Source organism: Pelecanus crispus, chromosome 8 (assembly GCF_030463565.1).
Source record: "Pelecanus crispus isolate bPelCri1 chromosome 8, bPelCri1.pri, whole genome shotgun sequence".
In the NCBI taxonomy this organism is placed as follows: Eukaryota; Metazoa; Chordata; class Aves; order Pelecaniformes; family Pelecanidae; genus Pelecanus; species Pelecanus crispus.
The window spans coordinates 48912668-48932462 of NC_134650.1; the positions used below are offsets into that span (position 1 = coordinate 48912668).

General features: G+C 51.5%; 2 protein-coding genes across 10 annotated transcripts in view; one reads left to right on the top strand and one right to left on the bottom strand.

The window, feature by feature from the left end:
* Positions 1-2829: 2829 nt before the first annotated feature.
* ATXN1L (ataxin 1 like) lies at positions 2830-9436 on the bottom strand. 2 transcript variants are annotated; one of them, XM_075715511.1, is made up of 2 exons: positions 7949-9436; positions 2830-3514 (listed from the first exon to the last, which is right to left on the bottom strand). In XM_075715511.1, the coding sequence occupies exons 1-2, from the start codon at positions 9434-9436 to the stop codon at positions 3407-3409; spliced, it is 1596 nt and encodes a 531-aa protein (XP_075571626.1). In that variant the 3' UTR covers positions 2830-3406. The 2 variants fall into 2 exon arrangements, with proteins under 2 accessions (XP_075571626.1, XP_009484181.2); XM_009485906.2 differs by having other exon boundaries at positions 3472-9436.
* A 3761-nt stretch (positions 9437-13197) lies between these two features.
* The window catches only part of AP1G1 (adaptor related protein complex 1 subunit gamma 1), a 56633-nt gene continuing 50035 nt past the window's right edge, over positions 13198-19795 (top strand). For 6 of the 8 annotated variants that reach the window (XM_075715597.1, XM_075715592.1, XM_075715599.1 and 3 more), the window contains exon 1: positions 13198-13236. The gene's annotated coding sequence lies outside the window, so the exon portion shown is untranslated. Of the gene's footprint in view, positions 13237-17241; positions 17261-19289; positions 19310-19795 lie in introns of those variants that run through there. The other 2 variants (XM_075715603.1, XM_075715595.1) reach the window with 2 other exon arrangements.

A 19795-nucleotide genomic window follows, 5' to 3' on the forward strand; every position in this document is an offset into this window, starting at 1 on the left:
AGATGCCTGCCAAAGTAGCCCTGGTGGGAGCAGATTCGGAGGATATAGTCTGCTCTGGGGGCCAAGTCTCAGCCTGTGAACAGAGGGAAAATAAATTAATGTTCACATTTATTTAGTCCCCTTCTTTACCTTTTGTGCTTCATCCTGTTCTTAGACCCTTGCCCCATAGATGGGTTTGGGCTGCTGCAGTTCTGCTGTAGGTGAAAGCCTACCTCACTAAAAAGGGATCTTGTTTACTGCAGCATGAATTATGGAGCTGAGGACTTCGATAGTCCACAACTCCTCCAGGAGTAAATCCCTCGCAGTTTGTGTCCATAGAAAGGAAGCAAAGGAGGATGTTGTCTCCCTGGAAATGGCTATGCACACCCTTTCTCTTAACGCTATCATTATGTGCTTATTTGCAGTAGCATCCGTGGAAAAACTAAAAGGAAACTGAGTTCCTGTTCTAAGATGCCCCATATAAATACTAACAGACAGGCTGACTGAGGTAAGCAAACGGCAAAGAAGTTTGCTGGTTTACTCGCAAGTTAGTTTTCACTTAAACAGCACTTCAGGTTTGCAAGTGAAAGAGTCGATCGAATGGTAAACAATAAGGGTAGGTCAGCTCTCCAGTACCCTATGGATTTGCTTTCCCCTTTATTCAGCACTGGTGAGGCCACATCTGGAGTACTGTGTCCCATTCTGGGCTCACCACTGCAACGGAGGCGCAGACATACTGGAGAGCATCTAGCAAAGGGCAACTAAGATAGGGAAGGGACTGGAGTATCTCTCCTGTGAGGAAAGGCTGGGAGAGCTGGGACTGTCCAGCCTGGAGAAGAGAAGGCTTGAGCAGGGAGAAGGGGATCTTATCAATGATGTTTATAAATACCTGAAGGGAGAGGGTAAAGAAAATGGAGCTAGGCTGTTTTCAGTGGTGCCCAGTGACAGGACAAGAGGCACTGGGCACAAATGGAAACACAGGGGGTTCCCTCTGAACATCAGGAAACACTTTTTCACTGTGAGGGTGATGGAGCACTGGCACAGGTTACCCAGGGAAGTTGTGGAGTCTCCCACCTTGGAGATTTTCAAAAGACACAGTCCTGGGCAGCTGGCTGTGGGTGGCCCTGCTTGAGCAGGGGGGGTTGGACCAGTTGACCTCTGCAGGTCCCTTCCCACCTCAACCATCCTGTGACTCTGTGACTTCATAGTAAGCTGAGCTCATTCAACCATTTTAATACAGCCAAATGCAACACTGCTCTTCTAGGACCACAGATCACACTCAGGTTATTCATTCGAATAGTAAATTCCTCTGTGACCAACAGTGACTTTCAGTGGTCGCTGCAGGTAACACTGTGGGGCAAGGTGGGGACATTTGTAAACAGAACCACACAGGTAGAAAAGTTGCTTTTGCTTTCACACTCAGCAGCAAAACCAATAAGAATGTGGAAAAGGGGTGAGCTGGGGAGGAGCCACGGACAGCTACAATAACTGAGTCTGGAAAAACCTGCTAGAGGGTAGGGAATTTAAGCCTTCTTTAGTTTATTCAAGAGGTAGCCAAGGCAATATGTGATCATAGTCTGTACCTATATGAAAAGGTTCCCATTGCTAATAGGAATCATTATGAAACTCTGCAACTATGGAAATGAAATCTAGGCATCTTTAAACTGGAAAAGGCAAAACATTAGCACAGAAGGACTCATGGGGGGGCAAAGGGGTGATACACTCTGCATTATTTGGTTTCTTTAAGAACAAGCATCTAAAAATGCATGCTGTAGCTTTGTGGTTTCCACACGTCAGCCAACCAGACACTGGTGTGCCACACAGCTATGTTTTGTAGCCTGAAGACCCTTACTGCTTTCATAGCATTTCCAGTTCAGGTCTGCGTTACAGTTACATGGTGGTCTAAATACAGTGGGAGCTACTGTCTTCTCTCCGATTGCTGTTTCTCTGCATTAAGTCAGAAATGGTGACCACAACACCCCTACTTGAGATTAGAAAAGTTAAAACAAGAAGCAAAACCTTTTGGCCAGACTACTTAGAAACCTGATTTTCCCCTATTCTTTCAGTTTGAAAAACTTTTGATTGAAGTCCCTTAAAGCCCTAGTTAATGCTTAACAATAGTTGCCTTCAAAGTGCACAGTGTTGCATTTTTTTCATGATAATGAACTAACCTTACAGTCTTGTAGACGCTTGCTACAAAAAGCATTTAATCTTTTCAAACAATTTCCTCCACATGCCACTGTAACATCTTGTTTCCTCACCTTACAGAAGCTGTTTTAACATATCATTCATCGCATAGAACTGACATCCAGGAGCCATCCTTGCCTCTCTCACTTTGGGAAAAGGCACCAAATCTGGAAAGGGTCTGTTCAGTTCCATGTTACCTTGTTCGTATCCTCCTTTGTTCTCTGAACTGATCTCTCACTTTTATTCTTACCTCTGTCCATTTTCATACTCAAACTGACAGTCTGCTTCTCGCAATATTTGCTATTGCTCTATCTTGTGTCTTTTGCTTGGCCAGCAAAGATGTAGCTTCGTTCTGCAAACTGTAGTTGAAACTTTCCCTGCAGCATCACTGGCCCCTGATCATTATTCCAAGGGATTCAAGAAAGAGACCACATAAAAGCAAAAGTATCTGAACACAGAATCATGGCTTATGCTCCATCTGTCAGCCTTTACCTTGCCCTTGTCGCAAGTCTCCAGATCACTCTGTGTAAGACCAGAGAAGCCACATCCTAATGATCACTGATGCTACAGACAAGCAAAAAGTCTCAAACACCAAAGGAAAAGCTATTGGTTTATATATAGATATATATATATAGATATATACTGTGTTTACAGAGTCAACAAGTTAAATGCAATATTCATAAGAGCATTAACAATAAAAATACAATCTGTGTGTAGCCAAGTACAGACTTAAAATGGTAAAACAGGAAAAAGGATCTCACCAAAAGTACAAATATACAGTACAAATTGATTTATTTAAAACAGTTACAAAAAAAGCACAACAAAATAGAGATTATCCTTAGAATTATTAATGCTTTGTTAAAGATCAGGTAGGAGGAAAGGGGCAGGAACAAGGTCGGAGGGGAGCACCTGACTAGTTCTAAGGCTTTAGATACAATGCGGTCGGTTACATGTTAATACAGCCATTACATAACTGGGATTATAGTTGAGGGATCAGCACTTATCTACAAAGACCTCCTTGCCTCAGGGCAGCCCAGCCGGTTCCCCCAGTGCGACACGTCTGTTTCTCTGCTTTGCATGGGCAGACCCTCCCCTGGCGCTAAGGTGCCATGAAAGCGGAAAACAACTAGAATGTGACCGGGTGCGTTTGCAGGGTGGGGTGGCAGCAGCCTAGAAGGATGTTAGGGGCAAGTCCTGTCCTCCATGGACAGATGTGAAGACCGTGGAAGGGCCTTGACCATCAGCATTTTAAGCCATACATGGAACACACCCTGGGCCAAACTCTGTACAGAATGTGCATTCGTAGCCATCTTAGCAGCTTCTGCAAAGTTTCAGGCCCTAGGACAGCCTGAAAGACAAAGAGCAGTTGTGAGTGACGCTCGGGAAAGGCACATGTACTGCTGTGGGCAGGAACTAGCATTTGGGCTACTCAAGCTGCTGTAGTTTCTTTTACAATATTTTCTGAGTAACAAGGATTGTTAGTTCTCTACGGGCGAAAGTGACTTCAAGTGTGGGGTGGGGATGGGGAGGGGCGGGGACACTTAATGTGAAAAGTGCATTATACTTGCGCACCTGCTGGAAAGGGGAGGCAGAGGGGCCTCTGCAGCTTTCCTGCTTTCCAGACAGAGCTTCCTCTGCATAGTCTGGTAGTGATGAGCACTCGTCACTTGGAGCAAGTCTCATGTTCCTGGAGCAACAGTGTACGCATAGCCTAGAAACAGACCTGGCCTCTGCTGGGCAGCTGACCCAAGGAATGTTTCATGAGATGGGACAGGGGGCTACAGACACCCATTATTGCATCCTACAGACAGACTCTTGCCAGAGAGTGTGAGCTGGATAAGACCAAGGCCAGGAGGCCTACTCCTCTGGGAAGGACAGACCACAGCTCTCCTCCCCTTCACAATAGCAGCAGGAAAACAGTATATTTCTCTGAGAAGCCTGTCACATCTCTGCCAGCAGAAAAGCCCGGATAACCATCTCATTCCACAATGTCTTCCCAGCTTTATCTCCTCCTCTCCCTGTAAACCTAAGAAATAAAAGCCTCCTCCGTGGGCTCATTCATAGCCTTTCTGCCTACAGCAGAGCCTGTCTCACACACTCCCTATTTCAGGAGAGCCTCGATGCTCAACACAACCACCACCGCAGGTGCTGAGTAACACAGCCCAACCCAGTAAGGACAGATTCCAGTGATTACGAGTACTGCTAAGCTGGGCTACAGGGCTGTCAATGGCCCCCTCCTGCCCACCACCTTTGGGGTAAGCAGCCAGATGCCCAGATTCTTTATCTCAACAGCCCACCGTGAGATGTGCCCCAAACCGTTGCTTCCATAGAAGAGCTGGCAGCTGAAACATGCACAACAGTGGGACTGACAGGGAGTCTGGATAGAAGCACCGAGGTCAAATTCACCCTGGCCTGTTCCACAGAGCTCAGAACTGCACTCAACAGATGCGCAGCTAGCCAAAGTCCGGGCCAGTGGCCAGGTAAACACCAGGGTGAGCACCTTCACAGCCCTTCAGCTGCCTACAGTACAAAGCTATTTTAGCCACACAGCATCTTGCCTCATACATCAGTGTCTGCCCTTTCAGACCACTGTTCAGTGCGGCTGAGATCTAGGAGTAGTAGTTACAGTAATGCACACGAGATAAGGCAGGCTCTCCAAACCCTCTCTCTAAAAGACAGAGACTTCTGTGTTCAAAGATGCACGAGGGGCTCTGCACCCTTCAGCTGCTCAGACATTCCCTCTATGCATGCAACCGGCCTATCTACATTCACACGCCATACGTATGCAAGATCCCTTTCTTAGCTGCCTGCCACAGCTCTGAATTCCTCTGCATGCACCATGCAAAGAACAGGCAAGAGAACCTGGGCTCCTTTGCCTCTGCCTTTGGCCACAGACACCCTGGATATCCTGAGCATTAAGTACTAACCAACATTAATCGAGGTCTTTGCGTAGGAGAGTCCAATGAATAGCAACTGTGAAACACACAAGGTGATGAGGCCAGGCACCTGGGCCCAGACAGTACGTTTTACTGACAAATGGTGCCATGAAAACAGCATCTGTTCCCACAGCTGCTGCATCCAAGGAGGCAGAATCTTCACACGACAGCATCACCATGACTTCATACATTTCAAATGCAGCTGATGAGATCGGAAGCAGTGTGTCATATGGGGGAAGCTACATGTGATACAGGCAGCATCCTCATTCTGGAGAAACCCCCGGGAGGCACAAACACTGAAGGCATGAGTAGCGCATATCTCACCTAAGGCCTGAAAAGAAACCATCCTCCTGGTGCAGGCATTTCAAAGGCAACAGAAATGGCTAGCAATGTGCCAGGAAAACAGGACTGACAGCCTGGATGGAAGGGACATTCTGGAGACTCTCTAATTTGCCTAATACCCAGGCAGAGCACCCCTCCATCACAGTCAACTGAAGCCAACCAATTACAGGACACAATCCTGGAGAGTGTGCAGAACAGCCCTGAGACACCACCACTGCAAGCTGACTGAAGGATGGCTACACCGAGGAGAGGTGCTGACACACAAGCCGTTCAGGGAAAGAGAGGCCGTGCCCTAGTAGTCAGGCAAGCCTGACAGAAAACTTCAAGAAGATGAGAGAACGGAGATGGAAAAGAGTATGCTGAACATCAGGAGCAGCATCAGGGCTCTAGTGGAGACCTGCACACTGAAAAGAAACCCTCTCAAAAGCCTGGTCCTAGCACAGAGGTGGGCACCTTAATACAAAGAATATTTAACCCAGGTTAAGTCAGTGAAGACTCTTATCCTCAACATAATAGTGACTATTTTTTATTCTAGCTAAGCAGTTAGAGCTGGTGTCATGACACACCATCAGAGAGGGCAAATTAGTGTAACTACAGGAGCCTTCACTTGAATGGAGTGTTATTACCATAACGAGGTATTAATATGCATTTGTATTAAATGTCACCGTGAAAAAGGCTACTCCTGATTTTACCATGTTGTTCTACAGAGGAACTCCAAAGTGAAGCATCAAAAAAACTAACACAAAAACACCCCAAAATGCCCTATGATGCTGTGATATTTTTAGAGTCCCTACATTAATCATAGAATTGTACTTAGCAGAAACTTTGTACCTTGCCTGCACATGCACAAACACTTGTCTCTTGTCTAGAGCTTATTCAGGAAACTGCCTGCAGGGAAGAATTAGCCATCTGGAAAGTTTTCTTCTGATTTAATTACCAAATAGTCTCAGTCTTCTCACAGAAAAAGGATGTGTTTTCATCCTTCCCTAGAGAATGCTGAATATATTTTACTCCAGCTTTAAAAAAAGCCACCAAAACCCAAAATCCAACCAAACAAAAAACCTCAACCCCATTCATCCATAGGCTAAGCCTCTGCAAAAACTATAAGCCCAAGAGATTTTTTTTTTTTAAAGTTATTAACATGGGAAGAAAGATTTGATTTGGTGGCAAATAATTAAACGTCTTTTATAGCAGGAAACTGGTGTCTCCCATCCCAGCTCGTGTCCCATCCCAAGTGCTCAAGTTCCCTATTCACCTACACCCAAACCCATCCTTTTGGTCCTTCCTCTTGAATTTCTGTGATTCATTCAAATCTGTACATTCTTTGCAAGAAGAAAGAGCAGTTGGATTCAGTGGAAGAGACAATTAAACAGAACCACCAGAGAAGCATCTCCATCCTGCCCTCAAGAGCTCCATCGGTGAACGGTCCTTTTAAAGTGCATGTGTGAAGAAAAGGGGATACTGGGAGTACAGCCCCCTAAACTCCAGTGGGGACCCATCTCTCCCCATCATGAGAAAGGAGGAATAAAATCTTCAGTAATTTTATCTGCTACCTTAAGCCGTGTCTGCCCTCCTCATCTCCCCACCTATCCTGAATGCTTAGACCCTGCCCTGCAGGGAATCAGTTATTCAGGGAGGTGTGAGAAAGCCCCAGCCTCCAACCTCTGGAATGCTCTCAAGCTCATGAGCACATCCCTGTTCTCTACCTCAGCTAACCTGTTGCTGCTCCCTGAGGCACTGGAGCCCTCTTGATTCCCCAAGAGGAACCGGTCAGCCACCGAACTGGAATAAATCCAGTCCTGCAGGGCAGAAAGCAGCCTTGCTGGTGAACCTGTCACAAAGTCTGTGCAATTTCTCCACCTGATGGTGAGGCTCACCTACAGGGGATGCCATAGCTCACAGCCTCAAAGGGATCATTTCCCTGCATTAGAACGCCCTTCGATAGACAGCTTGACCTCCTGGGGAATGAAAGAGGGACGGAGCAGAGAGGGCCGAGGCTCCTCTGCCTGCATGCTGTATCTTTGGAAGCCTGGGGCTGTCCAGCTGTGCTGACTGCCAGCCTCAGGCTGAGAAGGTTCTGCATGAGAGCTCTGGGCTGCGCTGTCCCTATCTGTGTGGCTCTTCCTTTCAGCAGCTCTGTCAGATGGTTCTCTGGACCCCTGAGCTGTTCTTTCAGATCTCTCCCTAGTAGATGTCAACTGATCTGTGAGAGGGTAGTTAGCCTGAGAAGCGGAGTTGCCATTCATGCTCTGTAAACTGATTGATATGCAGACATCGCCCACTTGCAGCCTGTGACAGGGCAAAGCAAAGAGCTGAGCAGTCCGCCCTGGGCTACAGGAGGACCAACCCTGGCCATACACAAAGAAGGGATGCTCGGGGGGCACATCAATGCTCACTTTACTTTGTTGCTCCCCAACCACAAAATGCAGTGTGACAAGCCCAGGCCACTGGCTTTCCTGAATATCCACCACGGTGCTGGAGTCGATCTTCAGGCCCCCGCTCACCTCTGCACTGCGAACAAAGTCTTGAGTCTGCAGGTCCTCTACCCGCTTCAGCTCTCCTGTAGCCAGCTGGATGATGGCTCCTTTCATGAAGTGAGAGGGCAAGTGTGAGGAGCTGGGTGGCTGCAGCTGGGCCAGGTCCTTTTCAAGCATGCTTCCTCGAGCCTGTGCATCTGGGCTCTGCCTCACCAGGGTTTCTGAAGTGGAAGACCTGATGGGCTCAGATCCAACGGGAACCAGGACTGGCTTGCCGTTGGCTATCACCATTCCTTTGGTTAATTGTCTTTGTCTAACCGGCTCTTCAGGGGACATTACATATGGACTCCTGGACTGGCTTTTCTCGGCAGCAGCCCTTTCCACTGTGTTCCTCAGCACGTCCTTTGACTCCCCCTGCTGATCAGGGATATTATGGCAAAGGTTTAAAGGGCTCGGGTCATCTTTCCTCTGGGCTGCCAGAATATGATAATCCTGAGATGCCAACACCCCCACCACCCTCTGAACCTCCAGATCAGTGTCTGGGGTGCTTCTGTGAGCTGGCACAGAGACCTCTGTTCCCAACGTCTGGTAACCTGAAAGGAACTGTCCATCGACCACGCATCCTGCTGCAGCCCCTGGCAGACAGTCTTCAGCTTTACTGCTGGCAGAGTCCACAGCCTCGCTGGTCCTCCTCACCACATTATGCTCCAGATGTCTCTGTCCACCATTGGCAGCAGCTACTTCTGAACTCAGCTGACTGTCTTGCTGAGGAGACTCTGGGCTTCCACCTGCCGTAGGTGTCTCATATGCTGAATACCCTGGTGGGAGGCGGGACATCTGACAATAAACAGGAATTCTACCTGGTGCAATATCTAACGGCTGGGTCCCAGCATGGTGCTGCATCTGGCCAGAAGGAGAGATTGCAGAAGCAGATTTGTTGAAGGTGTGGGTAGGAGAGGTAGTCTGGGGGGAAGGAGCGGCTTCTTCCGTGAAGAAAGAGGCATATGGCACAAAGTGGGGGACATGGGAGGCGGTGAGGCTGGTGGAAGGAGACAGGAGAGGACTAGGCAGGAAACCAGGAGGGACAGCATAGGGCACTGTGTAATGAGAGCCGATGAACTGTAGGGATGCTGGAGGGATCTGCGCATAGTGGATGGGAGGGTACGGCACCCCTGGGTGCTGGATTATTGGCGAGGTCACATTAAAGCCAGGGGGCAGGGGGCTCACGTTCACCACGGGGTGCAGACCCGTGGGGGAGAAGGTGGCAGGTGGCACTGCCACTTTGTAGAGCATCCCATATTGGTCCACTGTCAGCCCCGCCACTGCTTCTGTGGCCTCGCCAGGGCCATAGCGCAGGGCCGCAGGGCCTGGCCCAGCTGTCCGGGCCCACTCGGGGCCCTCGCCCGAGGCCTGGGCACCCCCCGCCCGTCCCGCCTCGGTGCCGGTGCTGGCGGCGGGAAGTTCCCGCTTCTTTGGCGGAAGGCACTCCTGGCTCCGCTCGTGGCCCGCTCTCATGGTGCCCCGTGGTGTCCCGGCAGCCCCGGCCACGATGCTCGTTCATGGGGGCACCCGCAGGGGCTGCCACACGCTGGCTCCCAGATCCCCGCTGCCGGCCGCCGCCTCACCTGCGCCAGGAACAGAGGGAGCCGTGAGTCCCGGCCCGGCCACCCAGCCACTAAGGGCCCCGGGAGCGCATGCAGCCCCCGAGCCGCAGGGACAGAAGGAGCCCTGAGCCCCGGAGCCCCGGCCCTGAGAACAAGCAAGGCGACGACCCCGACCCCCACCCCGGGGCTCCGGCCCCGGGGACCGAGGGCGCCCGAGCCCGGTCGCCGGCCCCACCCCCGGCCCCAGAGCCGCGCCCCGCCGACCCCGAGGAGACGCAGACGCGACGCGCCCCACCTCCACGGGCCCACCCGGCGCCCACCGCAGCCCGCGGCTCACCCGCCATCGCCCGGCTCCTCCTCCGCGACCCCCATCGGCCCCGGCGCCGCCCGCGGCCGCCTCCGGCCCGACCCCTCCCCGCGCCGCGGCGCACAGCAATGACGCGCCGCGCAGCGGAAGTGCTTCAGCGGTCGGCAGGGGGTGTGACGACGACGCGCCCGCGGCGCCCGGGCTGACGTCACGCGGCGCCGGCAGCGCCCGTTGTCGTGGCAACCAGCCACGCCCGCCCGGGCTCCACGGCGCCGCGCCTACCGCCCGCCCCGCGGGGCCGCCCCCAGGGCGCCGGGCGGGGCCGAGCGGGGTTGGGCGGGGCCGAGCGGGGTTGGGCGGGGCCGAGCGGAGCCGGGCGGGGCCGAGCGGGGTTGGGCGGGGCCGAGCGGAGCCGGGCGGGGCCGAGCGGGGTTGGGCGGGGCCGAGCGGAGCCGGGCGGGGCCGAGAGGGACCGGGCGGGGCCGAGAGGGACCGGGCGGGGCCGAGCGGTGTCGGGCGGGGCCGAGAGGGACCGGGCGGGGCCGAGCGGGGTTGGGCTGGGCCGAGCGGGACCGGGCGGTGCCGGGTGGAGCCGGGCTTGGCCGGGCGGGACCGAGCGTGGCCGAGTGCGACCGGGCGGAGCCGAGCGTGGCCGGGCGGAGTCGGGCGGCGCCGAGAGGGACCGAGCGTGGCCGAGCGGTGCCGGAGGAGCCGAGCGGGACTGGGCGGAGCCGAGCGTGGCCGGGCGGAGCCGAGCGGGACCGGGCGTGGCCGGGTGGAGCCGAGCAGTGCCGGACGGAGCCGAGTGAGATCGGGCGGAGCGGAGCGGTGCCCGGGCGGAGCCGAGGGGGGCCGAGCGTGTCCGGGAGGAGCTGAGCGGGACCAGGCGGAGCCGAGTGGATCCGAGTGGGACCGGGCGGAGCCGGGCGGGGTCGAGCGGGACCGGGCGGAGCCGAGCGTGGCCGGGCGGAGTCGGGCGTGGCCGAGTGGTGCCGGGTGGGACCGAGCGGGACCGGGCGGAGCCGGGCAGGACCGGGCGTGGCCGGGCGGGGCCGAGCGAATTCGGGCGTGGCCGGGCGGAGCCGGGCGGGGCCGAGCGAATTCGGGCGTGGCCGGGCGGAGCCGAGTGGGACCGATCGGGACCGGACGGAGCTGAGCGGGACTGGGGGTGGCCGGGCGGAGCCGGGCGGAGCCGAGCGGGATCGGGGGGAGTCGAGCGCTGTCGGGCGAATCCGGGTGGATCCGAGTGTGACCGGGCGTGGCCGAGCGGAACCGGGCGGAGCCGAGTGGATCCGAGTGGGACCGGACGGAGCCGAGTGGGACCCGGCGGGGCCGATGGGACCGAGCGGTCCCGGGCGGAGCCGAGCGTGGCCGGGCGGAGCCGAGCGGAGTCGGGCGGGGTAGAGTGGGGCCGGGCGGAGCCGAGCGGTACCGAGCGTGGCCGGGCGGAACCGAGTGGACCCGAGTGGGACCGAGCGGTACCGGGCGGAGCCGAGCGGGATCGGGGGGAGCCGAGAGTGTCCGGGCGGAGCCGAGGGGGAGCGAATGTGGCCGGGCGTTGCCGAGCGGTGCCGGGCAGCGCCGAGCGTGGACGGGCGTTGCCGAGCGGTGCCGGGCAGCGCCGAGCGTGGACGGGCGGAGCCGAGTGGGACCGAGCGGCGCCGGGCGGAGCCGAGCGGGATCGGGGGGAGCCGGGCGGAGCCGAGCGGGATCGGGGGGAGCCGAGCGGGACCGAGCGTGGCCGAACGGGGTCGGGCCGGGCCGAGCGGTGACGGGCGGAACCGAGCGTGGCCGAGTGGCGCCGGGCGCAGCCGAGTGACTCCGAGCGGGACCGGGGCGAGGCCGGGCGAGCCGAGGGGGAGCGGGCGGCGCCGAGCCCGGTCCACGCTGTCGTCAGTGCCGCCGCCGGGCAGCCTGCGGGGCCGGGGTTGCGCCGGGCGCAGGGGCCCCGCTGGTGGAGAGCCGGCCGGGGAGGCTGCGGTGCAGAGCGGCGGGCCGTGCTCCCCGGGGGGCGCGGCGCCGGGACCGTGGGCCGGCCGGGCGGATCGGCTGCAGGGGTCACGGCGCAGGAGGAGCGACGTGCTGCAGATGAGGGACGTGCCCAGTCCCCAGTCGCAAGGAGCGAGTCAGCTGAAGGCAGCACCGTCTGCGGCGGGAAGCGTTTGTCTTCTTGAGCGCCTTGGGTGGGCTTTCCCAGGCGGCCAGCCCGGAGCGCAGGAGTCACGGCGGCCTGCCTGGCTTGGGCTGCGGGGAGCCAGCAGTGTCGCTCCTGGCAGGATGCCTCCTCCACACAGCCTTTTTGCTTTTGTTTGAACGTAGCCCTCGTCCTGTCTCGCACCTATGCTCCAGGCAGTCTCTCGCTTGCCTCGGTGCTGCCAGCGAGTCCCTACAAGTGTGCAGTTTCTTGGCATTTGTTGATTTCTAAAGGTGACAAACGATCCTGGGAGGCGCAGAGAGAAAAGCTGCCTGGAGCGGGGGCCGGCTCTGGATCCCCATCTCAAGATCCCTCTTTCATTGTCACATGCTAAGCCTCTCCCCGTCCAAAGTCCAGAGCCTGGGACCGTGCAGCAGCATTGTAGGCCCAAGCAGCGCCCGCTCCACGTGCCCCTGGAGGTTGGTGTGGGTTCCCCAACCTGATAGGAAAACAAGCCCGAGTCGTTCCGTGGGTGCTGCCGTTAGCGCACGGCCTTGCCCATCACAGGTCTGGTCTCACAATAATCTCCCCGCACGTTTCCTACGTCAGATACTCTGCTTTGTGCCAGGTGATTGCTGCCACCTTGACGGCACAGAGTTGAGCCTCTGATGTCAGGAAAGCATGACGCTGTCCCCAGAGCTGCCCGTGAACGCTTCAAAGAAGGAGCACAAGAAGCCGGCGGGTCGAGAGCGCACCCCCCGCGCCGAACGCCCCTGGCCTCCGCCCAGCAGCTGGACCTTCCCCTCGGGCGGGGCGGGCAGCGGGCTCCGTGCGGCCCCGCGGAGCGGTCCCCGGCGCCGGCCGCCCCGCACCGCGGAACCCTGGTTGCGGGCGGCGCGACCCACCCGGCCTCACCACGGGACAGCGCTCGCCGCGGGGGACCGCCCCGCGCCTGACGTCATCAGTGACTGCCACGGAGCATACGTGCTGCTTTTGCAAACCCGGAATTGCGGGTGCTTCCGCCAAGAAAAGTAGTGCGAGCGGCCTTTTCCACCTCGCTGCCGCCGGTGCCGCGCCGCCCCCCTGCTGTCCCCGCCGCGGCCGCCGCGGCCGTGCCCCCCGACCGCGAGGGTAGGGGCCGGTGGGCCGAGGGGAGCGTGCCGGCGCGCGGATCCCTCCGCCTGCGGTATCGGTGCAGCGGCCGCGCCGCCGCCATTTTGAATGCCTGGCTCCTGCCGCTGCCGCTTCCTCCGCTGCAGGGACCGGCCCGGTGAGTGGGGCCGCGGTGCCCGCCGCCCCAGCCCGCCTCCGCGCCGGGCGTTCGCCGCTCCCCTCCCTATGCCGCCGGCCGGGCCGGGCCTCCGCTGCTGCGGCCCGCGCGGTCCGGACCGCCCGGGGCCCCCGTGTGCCTTCGCTGCCTCTGCCTGCCGCCGAGCTCCGCGGCCGGGCCGCGGCCCCGCGATAGCGCCGCGGGCTTTTTTGCCGGTGGAGGCCGCCCGGTGCCTTCCGGCGGCCCCTGCCGGGGCGACTTCTCGCGGGCTGCCTGCCCGCGCCGGCCGCGTTCGGTCCCCGGCCGCGGCCTGTGCCCCCCCGCCTTGGCTCGGCGGTCCGGGCCCGTCTCGGACTCTGCCCCACGCTTGTGGGCTGGCCTCCTGCGTCCCGAGGCACAGGGGAGCGCTTTTTACCTGCTTCGGCTTTTACCCGCTGGAAAGGCATTGCTGGCAGGGTTCTCTCTGCTCCCCTCACCCCCTGTTACTGGGACTCGGGTCGCTTGCACAGCGTTTTTTGAAGTGGAAAGCGTAGACCTGCAGAAGTCCTGTCAGTGTGAAACGTCGTGTGGCTCTGTCCGTGCCGGAGGCCCTCGGCGTCTAAGAAGTAGTTTGGGTGTTTGCGTCCATCCTTCCTTTGGTGTTTTATTGCTTGTGCTGCACAACTGTTCAGAGCGTTACAGTTAGCATCTCTCTAATGCTTATGGTGTTTGCATGTTGTCTGATGATTGCATGGATTTTAATGGCAGCACAAATCTATGATTTCTGGCCAAAGGTATTTGTAGTAAACTGCAGGTATGGGTTTGTGTTAGTGGTAGACTACTGTTTGAGAATCAGTCTGTAAAGACAGTTTCAGGTCCCTTCTTCAAGGTTGGTTGAGTTCCCTCTCTTCTCATGAGCTATAAAACAAATTATAAGTTTTTTAATAGTAAACATGTTTTTTTTAAGTTTGCAGATAGAACTGGTATGTTTTATTACATTGTAAAAGACGCTTAAAAATGCTTAGTGATGTATTTTAGTTTCTGGTGCTTGAAATGGAACAGTATGGAATCCCAGTGGAACACCTTTGGAAGGGTAATGTTTCACATGCATGACCAGAAGGTGTACTTGGCCCATACTGGTTTAAACAAAGTAAAATATATGTGTGTTTTCCTCTGCGTAGTACCCCTAATATCTTACATTTAAAATCAGAGAGACTTTTGTGTTTTTTTTTTTCTCTTCCTGTTCCACTTCTGTGTGATAGTATGCAGCTATATTTTGTATGCTTGTTCCCCCACCCCCCCCCTTTCTTATTTTTTCCTTTGTTTATTAGCATGTCCCATTCTATTTCCAAATTCTTTCTTTTGCCTACTCATGTGCACTCTGGTATTTGGCACAGTGTTTGAAAACTTTACTGGGTACCTGGGAGCTCAACAAAGGCAAGAGATTTTGTGTTCTATGATGGGAGAAGGAGGGGAAGGTATTTAAATTTCTGTGAGTTGAGAAGGGGAAAGTAAGTCCAGGGTAATTGTTTTGTGAAAGGATCCAGCTTTTCTGTTTCCAGTGTGTAAGATAACTTTCAGATTTCTTCCTTTTTTGATAAAAAAGCATTCTCTTCTTTTTTTTTTGTTTTGATTTTTTTGTTTGTTTGTTCCTGTGACGGCTGATTTGATTTTTTTTTCCCCTGAAATGTGGTATGATAGGAATGGAGGGGTCCTGCAGTACATTTGTTGCAGTGTCCTGATGAGAGAGCAAGGGATACAAAAATGTTGTGATTCTTGATAGCTCCTTTGCATACAGAATTTTGTACTGGCACCATTGTAAACAAAAATGAGATCAGTAAGTTTGCCAGGCAATCGTGTAAAAAGGTTGTGAAGAGCAGCAAAGGAACTGGTCTGTCTTTAGGCATGCAGACAGACTGCACTGGTTAATGAAGTTCAGATTTGGAAAGTTGCCTTTCAAAGTGTACAGGCTCATAAAAATCTTAACTGCTTCTAAAGTTGATGGTACTCCTTCAGTAAAGCTTCTTGTGCCTCTTCAGTATGAATACTTGTTTTTATTTTTGAGTTGGCAATATATGTAACTTCAGGAGATGCGTTGTTTGATTTCTTTGTATTTTTAATAACAGGGCAAACTTCTGACAAAGTGCTATTAATTTCTTCTGGATGATACTCAGCTGTTCTCTGAGGAAAAGAGTCTGGTCTGCCTTGGTAGCAGTATTACTTCATTGGATGAGAGTTTTGGCCTTAATAAGTGAATATATGATGAGGCTATAACTCGGAAAACAGTGTTACAGTAATGTGAGTACAAGTGAATCTGCTAATATCACAAGTGGTAGTATTAGTCTTTATCTGCTGTTTGGCAGAGATGCTACAGGTAAAATGTAAGATTAGAACTTCCAAGAGCATAGCTGAAGTTGCCTGGTATATTGTAAAGTTTATATTAATGAATGTAAAAATGTGGTGTCTCATCTTTCATCTGGCATGAACCAAGGTAAAGAAGGGTGTGGGTTTTTTGTCACAAAGTAGTAGCTTTTTTTTTTAAAAAAAATTTCAGCTCTGCAGGAAAGTGAACAGGCAGTAAAATAACTGGATTACCTTACAGATCAAAATAGGAAACTAGAAGCAGGTGAGAAATACAAAGGTAATGTAGGTCAGTGGTGATTGAACTATAGAAACAGAAGCTAGGAAGTCTGGAATTCTGATCCTATCTGTCACACTGATCGACTGTGTAGATGTGCTAACTCTTCCTTCAATGCTTCATTTGTTAGCTTCTGAAAGAAGGGGAATATTTATTTTCTTCTTTGGTGGGTGTTGAGGTTAATATTTGTAATGGCTGAAAGCTCAGTGCATCTTTTGAAGCCAGTTCAGGAGCTATTTGGTGTGTATGTGCTGTTGGGCAGGAATGGGAACTTCATCCAAAGAGCTTACCTAGTCTCACTAAATTCTGTTGCTGGCCTGCAGCCACAGGAAGCAAAGAAGAGAGCTGGGGCTGCGTTGCGTTTGGCTAGCTGATGGGATGGGTTCAAACTGCAGGGTCGTTGGGAAGAGCAGTGTAACATCATCTGTCACCATCCTGTCTCTCATCCTCCTGCCTTCTGAACAGCACTGTGGCTGGCCTCTTGGATACTCTGGTGCTACATTTCTTGGGTTTTGAATATAATTGGAAATGGGCATCTCACTTCTCCTGAGACTATTTTTTAGCTCTTGTTTTGGGGCATTTTTCTCCTTATGTGACACCCCCCTGCCCCCCCCCCCCCCCCCCCCCCCCGCTGTCTTTGTATAATGCAAAGTGTAACACTGATGCCTTTTCTTATCCTGCTGTATTTTGAAGCCTCCTGCTGCCTTAATTTGGTTTTTATTTTCTGATAGTACTTTCTCTCTAGTTCTCTGTTGTATTAAATAGCTTTTTCTCAAGAGAGATTATTTTTCCATTTGGAATGTTCTGTGGTTGGTTGCTTTTACTCTCAACTGTTTTACGTTGCCTTTGCTCTTTTTTGCCCTTCTTGATGATGATGGTGCTCCTTGGTTAGGTGTTTACTGTTTTCTATATAAATACTGATAATGCTAGACTACATACTAATATCTCTGCTTTTGTTCACAGCTTCGCCTCTATTTGCAGTGTATATTTGTTTTTACTGTCTGGTTTGGTGGGGTTTTTTTAAGCATCTGATAGAAGTGTTAAGCCCCTGATAGTAGTGTGGAGTTGAGGCCATCAGTACTTTGTAGTTATCCATTGCAGTTCTTCCTTTCATGTAGTCCAGACGTATCTTCTGCTTTTGTGCACAGAGGCTTCATTGGGTTATACTGAAGCAAGTAGGGGAGTTCTGCTACTGATTGCAGCTGGGAGTTGGGTCAGGCTTTAATTATGTAACTTCCCAAAAGCTGGTGTTGCTTGAGGAATGGGATTGCGTATGCGTGTGTTGGGGTGGAGCAACTTAAGTTGTGGATTTTAGGTGTGTTTGAAAATTATGCTGCTTCAGTCTTGCGTTGCTTTCTAGGATGACCCAAGTTCAGAAATACTATTTACACGAAAAGCTATAACTGGGTATGTATCTTACTTGAATTGAAAATTCAGACAATTTCCCCAAACAGTAAAGCCCTTCTGTGAATAATTCCATGAACTTTGGTGGGGTTTATGTCTTAATGTTTCCAGAATTCAAGGCTAAATAATAATGTAATTTTAAAACATGTCTGATAACTTGTCTTAAGTTGTTAGGCAATTTTTTTTTTTTTTTTAATATCACTAATATATTGAAGGAGTGGGTTTAATTTTGGTTTGTTTGGTTGGTTGGTTTTTTTAAGACATAAGCTAACATTTCTGAATAGTTTCCAGAGGGAAGGATCTCAACTCAATTGCACATTTAAGGATAGTACTTTTGTGTTTACACTGCAATTCCTGATAGAGGACTGTAGCTTGGCTGAAGCACTTGAGCATTTTACGTGTGGGTTTTGGTAATATTAGGTGCTGCTTGTAACAAAAGGTTATTTAATGAACAATCATATTTGAATATGACTGTATTCTAAGAGAGACTTTTAGTAAGGTTCTATACTTAAATATTTTTGGCATAATGGCACGTTGAATAAAATCTTTAACTTTGAAACATGACAAGCTTAACTAGTAAAAGACTATAAAAAGGGAGACAATTATTTAGAAGTATAATTTAGATGAAAATGAAATGGTTTTAATACATTATGATTTTTGTTTTCTTGATTAATTTTTTGCACTTTTGGATAGTTTACTAGGAATGAGTTGCATAAAGAAAGAATGCCTTTTTTATCGGTTCAGGGGAAGAATTCATGAATAGGAGAGGGAGGAGAATCACTGAGCTAACACCTTTCATGCAATCCAGAGTTTAGGAAAAAAGCTGGAATTCTGTTTTTAAAGGAACTTGGACACCAGCCACCTATACCATTGGAACTAACCTGAGTTAGGTATCTAACTCTTTCAGAAGCTTTGATCTTGATAGTAGGTTACTCTAATGAGCAAGGCCTTCAAAATAAGGAGGGGGAAGCAGGCTTGATGAGGTGGAAGAATTCTGCATTTGATCCTACCGGATACTGTAAAATTAACTGGTAGGCTCTTTTCAGCTATTCGGGGATCATCCCTGATTTCTAGAGCTTGTAGTTAGCAAAGAAATGGCAGAGGGAAACGGCTGCTGTAAACAAAATGAGAAACAAGGTAACTATTTTTAAAAATTGCCTTGTCATTTATGTTAATGTGCAAAGAATAAAAGCATATGCCTGTACTGGTGAAAAATGTTAACTAATCCTGAAGAGCAGGACCTGCTACTTTGAAGGAAATTCTAACCTGTGTTTAGCCAGCTAAAGTTAAACTTCAGGTCTGCTATTATTAGATTATATAGTTGTCCTTTCTGTTAGTCATCTTATGCAATAAAATGCATTTCTGTAGTATGTAGAAGGCTGTAAAATTTAATTTTTCATGGCAGTTTGCTATTTGATAGCTTTGTAGTTGTCACCTGAAATCTTTCACATGGTTCATAGTGTGAATTTCAAGGTTCTGTCTCATTTAAAGACAAATTACATAGTCAAAATTAGATGATCACTAAGTGTTTTAATTCTTCTAAGCTCTAAATTGTTTAATCCTATTTATATTTTGCCTCTATAATTCTTTAGTGTTCTTTTTGTTTTAACTCTGATCATTAATCTGTTTACGGATGTATAGCCCTAATTCCCTCCTTTAGTGCAGTCTGTATGGTCGTATGTCAAGTCCCAGTAAGATTTTGATACCATAACTGACTGCCTTGGCAGAGCCATGCTATGGTTATGCTGCATGTTGTCCATACTCGGTTTAGATTATCAGAAAAATCATAAATACTTGTCAAAAATCATCTTCTAGGGCTTGCTGAAACCATTTTCCATTCTTTGTGCCTTTTATTATGCTGCAGCTTCCTAGAGCGCCAGCTCTATATCCATGGAGAACATGAGACCTTGTGCCTATCTTGCTATTACAGCTTGTCATTGTGCTCAGTGAGTCTAGTCTCCAGCCATGGATTGCTTGGCAGTGCATATGTGGAAGAATTTTTGTTTCCTATTGTTCTGTGATCTGTCAGAATCCTGGAAAATTGATACACAGGTAATGCTGAGAGTTGATTTGACTAAGGGGAGGGAAGGGCATGGCACTTCTTATGTGTATTTCCTCTAGAAAGGAAGTAGGAAAGTGGAGACAGCGTGGTCCTCTCTTTCAGTTAGTATGGCTGCTTTTTTTTTTTTTTTCCCCTTTAGCTGTACATCTGCAAGTGCATAGTGGTTTGAACTATATTGTGTGAAGTGGTTGCTGTCTTGTGTGAATTAATGTTTTCCATCCTGTAGGAATATCCATGTAATCTTGTTGCCTCCATTTTACCTCTTCTGCCTGTTTTTCCACCAAGTCTGCAAAATGCATGCTTCTGGCCTGCAATCATGCTACTTCAAGTCAAGCATTGTGGGCTTAATAGTTAAGTTACAGCCTGCCCCTGGGCAGGAGTCACCCAGATGAAGATGGGATTGTCCAGGAAGCGGTGTGGATGATTTACTGGGTCTCCTTTCCAAGTATGAAAATATATGGATCTCAAAAAGCTAA

Coding starts and splice junctions, on each gene's coding strand:
- ATXN1L (XM_009485906.2), bottom strand. CDS start 9,436: ATGAGAGCGGGCCACGAGCGGAGCCAGGAGTGCCTTCCGCCAAAGAAG.